Here is a 16,280-nt window from a genome sequence, read left to right on the forward strand (position 1 = left end):
TCTGAGCACTGCGCCCAGAAAAATACGCGTTGCGATACAGACTAGCCGTCATGTTGGGGAGATCTAAAATCGAAAATACTATGTAAATAATCCATTACCTTTGATTCTCTTCATCAGATGTCACTTCCAGGTATCACAGGTCCATAACGAATGTAGTTTTGTTCAAAAAAGCTCATTATTTATGTCCAAAAATCTCCGTCTTGTTAGCACATGATCTAAGCCCGCCGGACTTCACTTCATGAACGAGGGGAAAAAATATATTTACGTTCGTTCAAACATGTCAAACGTTGTATAGCATAAATCATTAGGGCCTTTTTTAACCAGAACATGAATAATATTCAAGGTGGACGAATGCATTCTCTTTTATAACGTATTGGAACGAGGGTACCCAACATGAACTCGCGCGCCAGGTGTCTAATGGGCCATCATCGTTCCATGGCTCTTGTTCGGTCAGATCTCCCTCCAGAAGACTCAAAACACTTTGTAAAGGCTGGTGACATCTAGTGGAAGCAATAGGAAGTGCCAAAATATTCCTCAGCCCCTGTGTTTTTCAATGGCATAGGTTTAAAGGTAATACAACACATCAGGTATCCACTTCCTGTCAGAAAATGTCTCAGGGTTTTGCCTGCCAAATGAGTTCTGTTATACTCACAGACACCATTCAAACAGTTTTAGAAACTTTAGAGTGTTTTCTATCCATATATAATAAGTATATGCAAATTCTAGTTACTGGGTAGGATTAGTAACCAGATTAAATCGGGTACATTTTTTTATCCAGCCGTGCAAATACTGCCCCCTAGCCCTAACAGGTTAACTTCTATGGGCTAGGTGGGACCCTTGCGTCCCACCTACTCAACAGCCAGTGTAATCCCGTGGCGCGATATTCAAATACCTCAAAAATGCAAAAACTTCAATTTTTTCAAACATATGACTATTTTACACCATTTTAAAGACAAGACTCTCGTTAATCTAACCACACTGTCCGATTTCAAAAAGGCTTTACAACGAAAGCAAAACATTAGATTATGTCAGCAGAGTACCCAGCCAGAAATAATCAGACACCCATTTTTCAAGCTAGCATATAATGTCACATAAACCCAAACCACAGCTAAATGCAGCACTAACCTTTGATGATCTTCATCAGATGACAACCCTAGGACATTATTTTATACAATACATGCATGTTTTGTTCCATCAAGTTCATATTTATATCAAAAACCAGCTTTTTACATTAGCATGTGACTAGCATGTGACTAGCATTCCCACCGAACACTGCCGGTGAATTTACTAAATTACTCACGATAAACGTTCACAAAAAACATAACAATTATTTTAAGAATTATAGATACAGAACTCCTCTATGCACTCGATATGTCCGATTTTAAAATAGCTTTTCGGTGAAAGCACATTTTGCAATATTCTAAGTAGATAGCCCGGCATCACAGGGCTAGCTATTTAGACACCCAGCAAGTTTAGCACTCACCAAAGTCAGATTTACTATAATAAAAGTGTTATTACCTTTGCTGTTCTTCGTCAGAATGCACTCCCAGGACTTCTACTTCAATAACAAATGTTGGTTTGGTCCCAAATAATCCATTGTTATATCCAAATAGCAGCGTTTTGTTCGTGCGTTCAAGACACTATCCGAAAGGGTAAATAAGGGTGATGAGCATGGCGCATTTCGTGACAAAAAAATTCTAAATATTCCATTACCGTACTTCGAAGCATGTCAACCGCCGTTTAAAATCAATTTTTATGCCATTTTTCTCGTAAAAAAGCGATAATATTCCGACCGGGAAAGCCTGTATACATACAAAGAGAGAGAAAATAAATACATCTCGTGCCCTCGTGCACGAGTATGAGTCTCAGAGTACTCTGACCAGCCACTATCCAAACGCGATAATGTGTTTCAGCCAGAGGCTGCCTCGATATCATTCAGCTTTTTCCCGGGTTCTGAGAGCCTATGGGAGCCGTAGGAAGTGTCACGTTACGGCAAAGATCCTCAGTCTTCAATAAAAAGAGCCAAGATGAACAACAACTTGTCAGAGAGGGCGCTTCCTGTTTGGAATCTTCTCAGGTTTTTGCCTGCCATATGAGTTCTGTTATACTCACAGAAACCATTCAAACAGTTTTAGAAACTTTAGGGTGTTTTCTATCCAAAGCCAATAATTATATGCATATTCTAGTTACTGGGTAGGAGTAGTAACCAGATTAAATCGGGTCCGTTTTTTATCCGGCCGTGTCAATACTGCCCCCTAGCCCTAACAGGTTAAGGTCCTGGAGTGGTCTAGCCAGTCTCCAGACCTTAATCCCATAGAAAATCTGTGGAGGGAGCAGAAGGTTCGAGTTGCCAAACGTCAGCCTCGAAACCTAAATGACTTGGAGAATATCTGCAAAGAGGAGTGGGACAAAATCCCTCCTGAGATGTGTGCAAACCTGGTGGCCAACTACAAGAAATGTCTGACCTCTGTGATTGCCAACAAGGGTTTTGCCACCAAGTACTAAGTCATGTTTTGCAGAGGGGTCAAATACTTATTTCCCTTATTAAAATGCAAATAATTTTATAACATTTTTGACATGCGTTTTTCTGGATTTTTTTTATTGTTGTTCTGTCTCTCACTGGTCAAATAAACCCACCATTAAAATTATAGACTGATCATTTCTTTGTCAGTGGGCAAACGTCCAAAATCAGCAGGGGATCAAATACTTTTTCCCCTCACTGTACGTCGCGGAGAAAGTTGCGCCGTCTTCACAATGGACTCCAGCCCATGATGGCACCAGTAGACCAGTTGATGAGGAGGATTGTGTTGCTGGAGCCAGGAGAATCCCAAAACCACGGGAATCTGAGGAGACTTCATGAGCAGGAACTGAATAGTTTCACTGTGATTCCCTGACACCCGTAGGTTGATGGGAGTGGTAATATGAATGACGCGGCCTATAGATCTCCCATCCAGCGCTCTAACATCCATGGGAGCGGAAAGGGGCTGTGTGGGTATGTTCAGCTCGGAAGCCAGGGTAGCATCCTAAAAGCTCTCATCGGTCCCTGAGTCAATGAGGACACGAAGAGATTTAGACTGCTTTCCCCACAGCAGAATGGCATGAAAAGGGGTGCGAGCAAGGAAAGCAAGAAAGTTCTCCATATGGCCCACCAGAGTACTCACTCCTACAAGTGAGCCTGGTCTTTTTAAAGGACAAGAGGACACAAAATGACCAAGAGTCCCACAATACAGCCAACTCTTTGTGTTGATCCTGTATTACTGTTCCGCTGGCTACCTAGTTGCATAGGCTTGGGAAGCGGTGGCTCAGCCGTCTTCGGCAACTCTCGGGGAAGGTCGGTAAGCCTCAGATTCTCTCGGCAACGAGATCGTCAGGGACTTCCGGGATGACTCGGCGGCAAGATGGAATCCCTGGACGTGCGGGCAAAGTCGAATTTCCTCTCCCTCCATCGTTCCTGTAGTCGCCCATCGATTCAGATGGTCAAAGCGATGAGGGAATCGAGATCCGTAGGTAACTCCCGAGCTGCAAGCTCGTCCTCCTCCGAGACGCCGTGCAGGAACATATCGAACAGTGCTTCCTGGTTCCAAGCACTCTCCGCTGCCAACGTGCGGAAATCCACACCATCTGCCACACAGTGGGAGTCCTGCCGAAGCTGGATTTGCTTCCGGGCAGCTTCTCTCCCAGAGAACGGGGCGTAAAAAACCTTCACCTCTCCCACGAACCCCTCCAGACTAACGCATATGGCCAACTGTTGTTCCCATACAGCAGTAGCCCAGGTGAGAGCCCTCCCGGACATCAGCGTGATGAGATAGGCAATCTTGGAGCGATCCGGGGGAAGGAGGGCTGAAGCTCGAAAATGAGAGCACACTGAGCTAGGGACACCCGACAGTTGCTCAGCTCTCCATTGAAGCATTCCGGGGGGGGTGTAAGTGGGGCTCCCAAGAAGGTGGAGTGACCGATGAGACGGCACTGCTAGCAGTTGGGTTACCGATTTAGAGCAATAAAGAATTTGAAAAATGTATCTGAGCAAACCAGAAACCTTTCAAAATATATATGCAAACAATACTTTAGAACTATTTAAATATAATAAATTGGAAGGTTGTGCGGGACTAGGGTAGATGAAGGAATCAATATATCCTTTTTGACTATTAGAGTATTTATCTGGTTAATACTGTATGTCAAGGTATTATGTCCGTTTGTAACAGTGTGTTATATGTGAAAATGATCATATTATAAATTGTATTTTAATGTTTAAGGACTCTTGGAAGATTAGTCCTAATGAGGACTAAAAGAGATCCTAATCAAATCAAATCACTCCTTCTCTCTTTTTCTCTATCCACCACAGGTGGCTGCTGAGGAGAGGACAGCTCATAATAATGTCCGTAACTAAGCAAATGGAATGGTATCAAACACATGGAAACCATGTGTTTGATGTCTGTGATACCATTCCACACATTCCCCTCCAGCAATTACCATTACCAAGTCCGTTCTCCCCAATTAAGGTGCCACCAACCTCCTAAGCTGTCTGCCCAGCCATGACCTATGTCACATCTTCACCTCAATCCATCTCCTCAGGTCATACCACCTGTGACTGCAGCAGTAGATTGACAGCAGGGCTGTCTGGAAGAGAAAGAGAGAGAGTGGGGAAGATGGAAAGAGAGAGATGAGGAAGTGAGAGAGGCAAAGGGAGAGTCAGAGGGAGAGGGAGAAAGAAGGGAGAGAGAACAAGCATTAATTAGCATAAGGCCTATTGTTGTTGTTGTTGTTGTGGCGGACTGACTGCTGCCCCTGGTGTATCACACACACGCGCGCACACACAATTTCACTCTCTCAAACGAGCACTGTAGCCTTCCCTCTGCTAATCAAGAGGGCTATGAACTGCCATGGCCTCCAAGCCCACCCCCATACCCCGCACACACATGCAGATGGTCAGACAGGCACGAGAGAGAGAGAGACATTGTTACAACATTGTACATAGCCATAATATGACATTAGAAATGTTTCTATTCTATTTAAACTTTTGTGAGTGTAATGTTTACTGTTCATTTCATTTCTGATTGTTTATTTCAACTTTGTTTATTATCTATTTCACTTGCTTATGTGGTAACATATGTTTCCCATGCCAATAAAGCCCACTGAATTGAATTGAATTAAGAGAGAGAGAGAGAGAGACACGTAAAACACCAAATAATGCATGGAAAGCAGAATTAGGGCGATACCCACTAATTATCAAAATCCAGAAAAGAGCTATTAAATTCTACAACCACCTAAAAGGAAGCGATTCCCAAACCTTCCATAACAAAGCCATCACCTACAGAGAAATGAACCTGGAGAAGAGCCCCCGAAGCAAGTTGGTCCTGGGGCCCTGTTCACAAACACACAGACCCCACAGAGCCCCAGGACAGCAACACAATTAGACCCAACCAAATCACGAGAAAACAAAAATATTATTACTTGACACATTGGAAAGAACTAACAAAAAAACAGAGTAAACTAGAATGCTATTTGGTCCTAAACAGAGAGTACACAGTGGCAGAATACCTGACCACTGTGACTGACCCAAAATTAAGGAAATCTATGACTATGTACAGACTCAGTGAACATAGCCTTGCTATTGAGAAAGGCCGCCGAAGGCAGACCTGGCTCTCAAGAGAAGACAGGCTATGTGCACACTGCCCACAAAGTGAGGTGGAAACTGAGCTGCACTTCTTAACCTCATGCCAAATGTATGATCATATTAGAGACACATATTTCCCTCAGATTGCACAGACCCACAAAGAATTTGAAAACAAATCCAATTTTGATAAACTCCCATATCTATTGAGTGAAATACCACAGTGTGCAATCACAGCAGCAAGATTTGTGACCTGTTTCCACAAGAAAAGGGCAACCAGTGAAGAACAAACACCATTGTAAATACAACCTGTATTTGTTTATTTATTTTCCCTTTTGTACTTTAACTATGTGTACATGATTACAACGCTGTATATAGACATAATATGACATTTGAAATGTCTTTATTCTTTTGTAACTTTTGTGAGTGTAATGTTTACTGTAAAAAAAAAAAAAATCTGACTATTCTTCCGTTTTGTTATGCTACAAACTTACTCTAAAATTGATTTTAAAAATGCCCCCCCCTCCCCCCATCAATCTACAGACAATACCCCATCATGACAAAGCAAAAACAGGTTTCAATTCTTTTGTGCAAATTTATAAAAAAAAAATAATTGTATAATTAATTTACATAAGTATTCAGACCCTTTACTCAGTGATGACAGCCTCAAGTCTTCTTGGGTATGACGCTACAGCCTTGGCACACTTGAATTTTTCTCTGCAGATCCTCTCAAGCTCTGGCAGGTTGGATGGGGAGCGTCGCTGCACAGCTATTCTCAGGTCTCCAGAGATGTTAGATCGGGTTCAAATCCGGGTTCTGACTGGGCCACTCAAGGACATTCAGAGACTTGTCCCGAAGCCACTCCTGTGTTGTCTTCGTGTCGTTGCCCTCTTGGAAGGGGAACCTTCGCCCCAGTCTGAGGTCCTAAGCTCTCTGAGACAGGTTTTCATCAAGGATCTCTCTGTACTTTGCTTCGTTCATCTTTCCTTCGATCGTGACTAATCTCCCTGCCGCTGATAAACATTCCCACGGCATAATGCTGCCACCATCATGCTCCACCGTAGGGATGGTGCCATGTTTCCTCCAGACGTGACGCTTGTCATTCAGGCCAAAGAGTTCAATGTGTTTCATCAGACCAGAGAATCTTGTTTCTCATGGTCTGCGAGTCTTTAGTTGTCTTTTGGCAAACTCCAAGCGGCTTTCATGTGCCTTTTACTGAGGAGTGGCTTCCGTCTGGCCACTCTACCATAAAGGCCTGATTGGTGGAGATGTTTGTCGTTCTGGAAGTTAATCCTATCTCCACAGAGAAACTCTGGAGCTCTGTCAGAGTGACCATCAGGTTTTTGATCACCTCCCTGACCAAGGCCCTTGATCAATGGAAACAGGATGCACCTGAGCTCAATTTCGAGTCTCATAGCAAAGGGTCTGAATACTTATGTAAATAAGGTATTTTTTATTTTTACTAAATTTGCAAAAATGTCTAAAAATCTGTTTTCACTTTGTCTTTATGGAGTACTGTGTGTAGATTGATGGAAAAAAATATTTAATAGATTTTAGAATAAGGCTGTAACGTAACAAAATGTGGAAAAAGTCAAGGGGTCTGAATACTTTCCGAATGCACTGTATGCGTGCTCTCTCTCCCCCTGTACAACCCTCTGATGTCACAGCATAGTCCCTAGATCTACAAGCCGTTTAGTCTTTTCCTATAGCCATATTTGTTTGCTGTCTTCTCCTTTAGCACACTGAGGTGTGTGTCGTCAGCTCCTCCCTTCAGCGACTGAGGAAGATGTTTCTAGACAGCACTGCCATATCAGAGCTTTAAGCCTGCCCGTGTGTGTTTGTGTGTGTGTGTGCTTTCTGCAGACTTAATATTGAGCATTTATCTGCGCTTATGTCATCAGACGCATGTGCATCGTGCATATGTGTGTAGGTATATCCACAGAGAGTCATCAACAGGGATAGAGGGCGGTGATGTGGAGAGCTCCAAGCTTTATAATCTGCTTCTACTGCGTGAAGACTGGAGAGAGACAGGAGAGGATGAGAGGAGGAGAGGAAAGAGTGTGGAGATAGAAGGATGGAGAGGAGGATCCATTGTGATCCAGCTGTCAGGGTATGGAATCCTGTGGGAATGTAATTCTCTAGAATCTTCTATGTTCCATAAAGAACTCCACTACACCAGCATATATCACAACCAGGGAATCCAGGATAAGTGGAGTAGCAAAAATGTTTCCCATGGGTAGCAAAAAGCAAAAGGAAAAACAAAGCTTTTAAAAATCATTGCATATCAAAATATTTTGACAGTTTTAACTTGGAATACCCTTAAAATATACAGTGTATTTGGAAAGTAGTCAAACCCCTTCACATTTTTCAAATTTTGTTACGTTACAGCCTTATTCTAAAATTGATTAAATCCTTTTTCCCCACTCATCAATCTACACACAATACCCCATAATGACAGAGCAAAAGCAGGTTTTTAGAAATGTTTGCAAATGTAAAAAAATAAATAAAAAAAATATCACATTTACGTAACTATTCAGACCCTTTACTCAGTACTTTGTTAAAGAACTATTGGCAGCTATTACGGCCTTGTCTTCTTGGGTATGACGCTACAAGCTTGGCACACCTGCATTTGGGGAGTTTCTCCCATTCTTCTTTGCAGATCCTCTCAAGCTCTGTCAGGTTGGATGGGGAGCGTCGCTGCACACCTATTTTCAGGTCCTTCCAGAGATGTTTGATTGGGTTCAAGTCCGGGCTCTGGCTGGGACACTCAAGGGCAGAGAGAATAAAGTAGACGGCATCGGTCAAAATCGTGATTTATGACCCTATGTCCGGATGGCGCGTACATGCCCAAATAAGGGCATCCGGTCAGGACATCCTGGCGGGAAGGTGTCACGTGGTTAGGGCCATATAGTTGCATCCTGTTCTGTCACGTGTTAGAGTGTGTGTTATATCTATATTGCATCTCTTTGAAGTTGTCATGATGATTGATGTGTAGGGACCTCGTTGAACTGGGGGGTTGTGTTTGAACATTTCAAAGAGGATGGCCCCACACCCCACCTATTTTATTGCTCTTAGGGTTGTTGTCTATAAAGTAGGAATGTCCGGGGGGGGATTGTGTTGGAGGCAGACAACTTATAAATAAGACCCAGAACAACACATGCGGCCCCAGAACACTAAACAAGATTTTAAAAATAAAACCCTGAACATTAAACAGAAAATTATGTCTCCTAGACCAATTCTCGGGGTACTATGCGCCTCTTGTCACGAACCCAATGATAAAAGCATCGAGGATCTTTTGGGTGAGGTCCCAGAACGTTTTAAAGCGTTTTTGGATACCAGTGATGGCCATATGACTTACATATTTAAACCTGAGGATTCAACTGTGAAGATTTTCACAGACAGCGGCCCCAGCCCCCTTTATCAAGCAAAACCCGGGAGTTTTTCTCCTGCGCTGCGTATGACAGAATGGCTTAAGATACGGCTAGCACTCTGTAAAATTGAACAGGCCCTGAGTGGTACAAACGTGCCAGGCTATGCATTGGAAGAGCTTGTGGGTGGGCGCAATGATTTGAAAGCCTAAGGATCTCTTCAATGGCTTATAGCCCCGACTCCAAAGGGACAATTTTAGCATGTGAACAATTTTATAGTACAAATGCGACGAAGTCTGTCAGTTCATATGTATTTTCCAAAGCCTGCAAGGATGTCAACTTTTTTATGCCTGTGTTTAGCTTTAAATGGAGGGATTACCCTATATTCATAACCCTGATGAATAAGCTGGACAGTCTTTTCCAAAATCGTGAACAATTACGTCGCTGGCCGCTTCTATCCTTAAGACATACACAGAGTCTACATGCAAGACGTTTGATCTATCCATGGAGTGAAAACGTACGTTTTCATATATGTCACATAAACCCAAACCACAGCTAAATGCAGCACTAACCTTTGATGATCTTCATCAGATGACACTCCTAGGACATTATGTTATACAATACATGCATGTTTTGTTCAATCAAGTTCATATTTATATCAAAAAACAGCTTTTTACATTAGCATGTGGTGTTCAGAACTACCATACCCACCGAAAACCTCCGGTGAATTTACTAAATTACTCATGATAAACGTTGACAAAATACATAACAATTATTTTAAGAATTATAGATACAGAACTCCTTTATGCAATCGCTATGTCCGATTTTAAAATAGCTTTTCGGCGAAAGCACATTTTGCAATATTCTGAGTACATAGCTCGGCCATCACAGGCTAGCTAATTTGACACCCACCAAGTTTGGGGCTCACTAAACTCAGAATTACTATTAGAAAAATTGGATTACCTTTGCTGTTCTTCGTCAGAATGCACTCCCAGGACTTCTACTTCAACAACAAATGTTGTTTTGGTTCCAAATAATCCATAGTTATATCCAAATACCTCCGTTTTGTTCGTGCGTTCAGGTCACTATCCGAAGGGTAACGCGCGAGCGCATTTCGTGACAAAAAAATTCAAAATATTCCATTACCGTACTTAGAAGCATGTCAAACGCTGTTTAAAATCAATTTTTATGCTATTTTTCTCGTAAAATAGCGATAATATTCCAACCGGGCAACGTTATATTCATTCAAAGGCTGAAAGAAAAAAATTGAGAAGTCTCGTGAACGCGCATCTCAGTCTCACTGTCCCCTGCTGTTGTACTTTGCCCAGAGACGGCAGACACCCCATTCCACTTTCTGGCGGCTTTAGAGAGCCAATGGAAGCCTTAAAGTGTCATATTACAGCACAGATGCTGTAATGTCGATAGAGATGCAACAGAAGGACAACAAATTGTCAGACAGGGCACTTCCTGTATGGAATCTTCTCAGGTTTTGGCCTGCCATATGAGTTCTGTTATACTCACAGACACCATTCAAACAGTTTTAGAAACTTGAGAGTGTTTTCTATCCAAATCTACTAATTATATGCATATTCTAGTTTCTGGGCAGGAGTAGTAACCAGATTAAATCGGGTACGTTTTTTATCCGGCAGTGAAAATACTGCCCCCTATCTCAAAGAAGTTAACGAAGGGGCTGTGCATTTGGGGCTTGGGCACTTTCGATTTTATTACCACACAAGCCTTTCAAATGCGTATTTATCTCACCCCCAAGGATGTGGGGCTAAAAAGTCAAAAAAGCCCAGGCAGAATATAGCATGTCTAGACAACCTCCTACGGTTTAAAACATATGTTATTTCTAATCAGCGCAAATACTAACGGTCCCCCCACCCCGGGATATAAATTTACAACGGACACCCCCAAGCGGTGCTATGAAGCATAAATGCAATACCGGCAGACAGAATATGTCGAGACACCCGCCTGTGGTTTTTGGGTCTCTAGACTTTCGTGGGTACTTTATATGACCATTTTTGCATACAGGATGTGGCCCGAAAAAACGGCACCCCCGCTCTGTAAACTCATTGCGGAATATTTCTCGTTCTCGGAGCGAGGCTCGGGAAACAGATACTAGCCATTCTGTACGACCGGCTAAAGCGCAACTCCAGACATCAGGCCAATGGCCCCGAAGAGTTATCAGCCCAGAACAGCTAAAAGATCATCTGTGAATCCATCCTAATGGAGCTTTCTGAAGGTGAGTTAGTGAAAATAATATATTAGATTTGGAGAGGTATTTTCAGGGAATTGTAAGGATATTAAAATTTGATATCGATATTCTAAAACGGGTGGACAACAATTGTTTTAGATAATATGTCAAATGCACGTATTCTTATATTTAAAAAATGTTTATATAGTATAAATACCTGTTAATATTAGTTTTACATTTTTAGGATCTCAGTCCTTTACACAGCTGCTCCGGGGAATAGATGATTGGGAACAGCCTTCGTTAGAGGGGGTTTCAGTGGAGCAAAACGTGTGCAGCCAGTCCCCATCACACTATTGTCGACGTAAGGCCAATAATAAAATCCATAAGAATGTTTATACATTTAAAAACAAAAAAGTGTGAACCCTATATTAAAAGCTATTTTTGTGTTTACAGCTGACAGACCACAAAAAAGGATCACAGATGCTTCATGTACTCTGAACGATGACATAGATGCTATTCTCCCGTTCTGTATGAACGGCTTTACCCTAACTCCCCCAGGAACCAAGCTCCATATTTCAGACCAAAACAAGCAACGCACAACTTGTGCGCAAGTGCATTGCGCAGAATCACCCCGGCCCGAAAAGTTACTGCTTCAAGAAACGGCGCTACATGGACAAGGTATGAAGCCATTATCTATGTTATTAGTAATACATATTTTATTATAATTTATACATTTTTATGATTGAATATGTTAAAACAATGACAAATAATGTTTTTTCAGACTCCAACGAGACATGCCCGGCAGAATCAGGAAGGCCTGGTGAAAAAAGTCTAGAGCCCAAGGTTTATGGATTCGTCAGAACAGCCCATGTCAAAAAAGCCGAGGTAATTTAATTATGTATTGTTAATATATAGTATTATATCTGAAATGTATTTGACATTTTTTCCCTAAGATATTTTAATGTTTAATAATCTATTTTTTGTATATATTATTTTCTTGTAGACTCCTCTCCGGCGTATAACGGCACAGAAGACCATACACCCCGAGAGCACGCGGAGGATTTCGGCGCGCCGGACATTCCCAATAAAACAACGAAACCGGATGATTTCACCGTTTTAAATGACATTCCCGAGGTAGACGACTTGCTCCTCTGCGAATTGGCCAACCTTCTTGATTCCTCCAATTCTTATGTAGAAACACCCAAACCTGAAATAGAACAAGCTAGGTTTATTACTGCCTTTTCCAGGGCTCTAAGATCCAGAAAGGTTTTCTACACAAACGAATGGTGGATTTACTCGAGCGGCAATACAGTCAGGATCTATCCTTCTGGCGTAGAACAATGCCCCGTTTGTTGAGCAACAAACCGTTTAAAAAACGCAAATACAGGCGCTAAAAAACCTATATGTAACATGGATCTTTCCAGAATACCACAAGAACACACATCAATAGTTACCCAAATGGACGAGCCAACAGACATAATTGAAACAGTTGAAAGCCTATTGGCCCAAATACCGCCCGATCTCCAAGCGTTAATTGAACGGATGGACGAGGCAGGGGTAACGGACATAATTCTGATAGATGAAAAGCTGTTATCCCAGATTCCCGCCGACCTGATCGAAATAATGAAACATATGAACGAGTCCCTGAACGACCGATGAAAACCAATTATCCCACATCCCGGCCGCCATAGTTTGTTTAATTAACCATATGAACGAGAGCATAAGATCTTCTACACCGGAACCCACACAGACCCCGCCATTAACGCCCATGTCCGAAGAGTCTGAAAGGCAATACGATGTTTTTGAGGAATTGGAAAATTGTCTAATAAATCATGAGGGAGATGGTCTTGATAGAAGTGTCAGGGTTGTGTACAGAAATAAATTCAGCAATACAGAGATTAGACAATTTTTCAATTTCACATGTCACTCGTGCTGTTATAACTGTTCCGTATGTCTGGATGAAAATTGTCCGATGCAGCCCTTAAACCTGACACCCTGTGAGGATTGTCACAGGACATGTCGTTCGGCCTACTGTTACGAAAAACACAAAATTGAAACATGGCACCCCAAGGCCTGTAAATCTGTAAGCAGTTGTGACATTAACAAGAAATGTCCAAAATGCCATTGCAATTACAACCTTAAAATAGACAGCCCTAAACCTCGTGTGTGGAATCATACATTGCCCAATCTGTAAACGGCCTTTGAAAAGCAGAGACTCTGAAGTGGTTCAAGAAGTGCCACACGAGTGTTATATTCAATCTTTGGCTGAAGATGAACATTCAGAGAAATACGTTTTTTATGATTTTGAGTCTAATCCACAATCAGGGGTTCATTTGCCTATTTTTGTATCTCACCCTGACTTTCAAGGGTGATAAGTGGTCAGCAGAGGGACCCAATTGTGCACTCCTCTTTCTAAAACACTTCAGAAAACCCCAGTACAGAAACTTCACGTTTATAGCGCACAATTCTAGAGCATATGATTCATACCTTCTTTTGCACCCTCTGATACAGCAAGGCGTTGCACCCAGTGTCATAGCTCAAGGTAGTAAAATCTTGTGTTTTGTAGACCCCGCTTTCAACCAAAGATACATTGACAGTTTAAGCTTCTTACCCATGAGATTGGCTCAAATGCCTGAGGCCTTGGGTTTTGAGAACTCTGTGAAAGGTTTTTTCCCCCATTTTTTTACATCTGAGGGGAATCTACATTATATTGGCTCTTATCCGAGACCCGAAATGTACGGGTGTGATCAAATGTCTCCCAAAGAGCGAGAGAGATTCATGACATGGTACGAGACAGTATGTCACAGCACTTTTGATTTCCACAAAGAGATGGAGTCATACTGTGACAACGATGTAGTTATACTTCGTGAAGGATGCCTCAGATTCAGAGAAGAGGTAATCAAAGATGCAGGCATTGACCCCTGGAGTTGTACAACTATTGCATCGGCATGCATGAAAACCTATCGTACACACTTTCTACCTACAGCATCTATAGCTATCCCCTCGCCTGACAACTACCGATGCCAATTCAAGTCATACTCTAGTGGCTCCATTCAGTGGTTGGAGTACTTGACCCAGGATAAAGACATTTTTATTCAACATGCTTTGAATAGGGGTGAGAAGGCATTTGGGGCTTATCATGTAGATGGATACACACAGATTGACGGTGTTGAGACCGTGTTTTGAGTACAACGGTTGTTTCTTCCACGGTTGTAAATCTTGCTTTGAGCCACAGGCCATGTGTGTCCTAACCCAAAATACTTTTGGGGAAATGTACCAAGAGTTTCAAGACAAATTGGAATCTTTACAGGCTACTTAAGGTTTGAAAGTGAATGTTATGTGGGAGCATGAGTGGACCGCACCTCAAAAAGTCTGATCCTCATGTTCGAGCTTTCCTTTCCAGCTTTGACACACCAGAACCCTTGGAACCACGACAGGCCTTGTATGGAGGCCGTACCAATGCTTTGACCTTGCGGTATGTAGCGCAACCAGACGAGACAATAGGATATGTAGATTTTACATCTCTTTATCCTTATGTAATGAGTTCCTCATGCTATCCTATGGGGCATCCTGAAATGATTCACAGCGACTTTGACTTACCCCAAAACTATTTTGGTCTGATCAAAGCAACTGTCTACCCTCCTAGGGGTTTGTTTATACCAGTGTTGCCTTACAAGGGACCTCAAGGAAAACTTTTCTTTCCCCTATGTCGCACCTGCAGTGAAAACAACAACCAGGAAAAGCCTTGTGATCACTCAGATCAGGAAAGAGCCCTGACAGGTGTATGGGTCACAGTTGAATTCTCTAAGGCTCTAGAGATGGGGTATCGTGTGGCCAAAATCTTTGAAGTGTGGAACTTTTCCAGGAAATCAGACACTCATTTTAAAGAGTACATCAAGACCTTCTTGAGATGCAAGCAAATGGCTTCAGGCTATCCGGCATCGGTCACAGATCAAGAGAGCAAAGACAAGTAAATTCAAGACTATCATGACAGAGAAGGCATACTTCTTGACCCTGACAGAATAGAGGTCAACAAGACCAAACGAAATGTGTCAAAATTGTACTTAAACTCGCTTTGGGGGAAGCTTTCGCAAAGATGCAATATGCTAACAACGTCGATCATTAAAGACCCCGAAGAATTTTTGGAATTTGTTTTTTCGGACCAATACGAAATTTCACATTTTTCATTCTTGAGTCAAGACATTTCCGTGGTGCAATGGAGACGTAACAAGAAGTGCGTTCTACCCCCGGGTAATGTAAATGTGTTTCTTGCAGCATTTACCACGGCCTATGGCCGACTTGAACTGTACGCCCTCATGGAGCAGCTTCAGAGGAGGGTTCTTTACCATGACACAGACTCTGTGGTCTATGTAAGCAAACAGGGTGACTGGAGCCCCCCACTTAGCAACTATCTGGGTGGTTTAACGAGTGAACTCAAAGATGGTGACCATATCACAGAATGGTCCTCCTGTGGGCCCAAAAGCTATGCTTTTAGGACTAAAGACAATCATGTGGTGTTGAAAGCCAAAGGAGTGACTCAAAACTACGAAAATGCCCCGCGTATAAACTTGGAATCAATCACACGCTTGGTCGAGGGGTTCATAAACAATCGGAATAGTGACTTGGAGATTTTGAGCTCCTACAAAAAATTGTTAGGGATAAAAAGGGCTTCCATCTCAGGAATGCCCCACTTACTAAAAGATTCAGGGTAGTCTATGACAAGAGACTGCTTTTACTTAACGGGACCACATTTCCCTTTGGCTACTGACTTACGCTACAAGCCCCAGTGTGTCTTAAAGCTTAAGATATAATGGCTGCTGTAGAAGGTTTTGACCCCCGGTTGCAACTACCATTTTCGGCCTTAATCGCAGGCCCCTCCAACCGTGGTAAAACTTGTTTTGTAAAAAGTATTTTAGAGAATTCTGAACATGTGTTATCTCAGAAGCCTGACAATATTGTGTGGTGTTATTCGTGTTATCAACCTTTGTATGATGAATTGTTGAAGAAAATAAAAATCAAGTTTGTTGAAGGAATACCTGAATACCTTTCTGATGATGAACTTTTACCTCCTCATAAAAACAATCTGCTGGTTTTGGACGATATG

At 42.3% G+C, this 16,280-nt stretch overlaps 2 protein-coding genes across 3 annotated transcripts in view; both read left to right on the forward strand.

Annotated features, from left to right (window-relative positions):
• The window catches only part of LOC106562596 (rabphilin-3A), a 64,578-nt gene that overhangs the window by 11,512 nt on the left and 36,786 nt on the right, over positions 1-16,280 (forward strand). The window lies entirely within an intron of this gene.
• On the forward strand, positions 10,678-16,209 carry LOC106562616 (probable DNA polymerase). Its single transcript, XM_014127574.2, has 5 exons — positions 10,678-11,224; positions 11,421-11,537; positions 11,630-11,854; positions 11,958-12,061; positions 12,180-16,209. The coding sequence occupies exon 5, from the start codon at positions 13,448-13,450 to the stop codon at positions 14,360-14,362; it is 915 nt and encodes a 304-aa protein (XP_013983049.1). The 5' UTR covers positions 10,678-11,224; positions 11,421-11,537; positions 11,630-11,854; positions 11,958-12,061; positions 12,180-13,447; the 3' UTR covers positions 14,363-16,209.

The sequence above is a fragment of the Salmo salar genome, chromosome ssa01, assembly GCF_905237065.1.
Source record: "Salmo salar chromosome ssa01, Ssal_v3.1, whole genome shotgun sequence".
NCBI classification, from domain to species: Eukaryota; Metazoa; Chordata; class Actinopteri; order Salmoniformes; family Salmonidae; genus Salmo; species Salmo salar.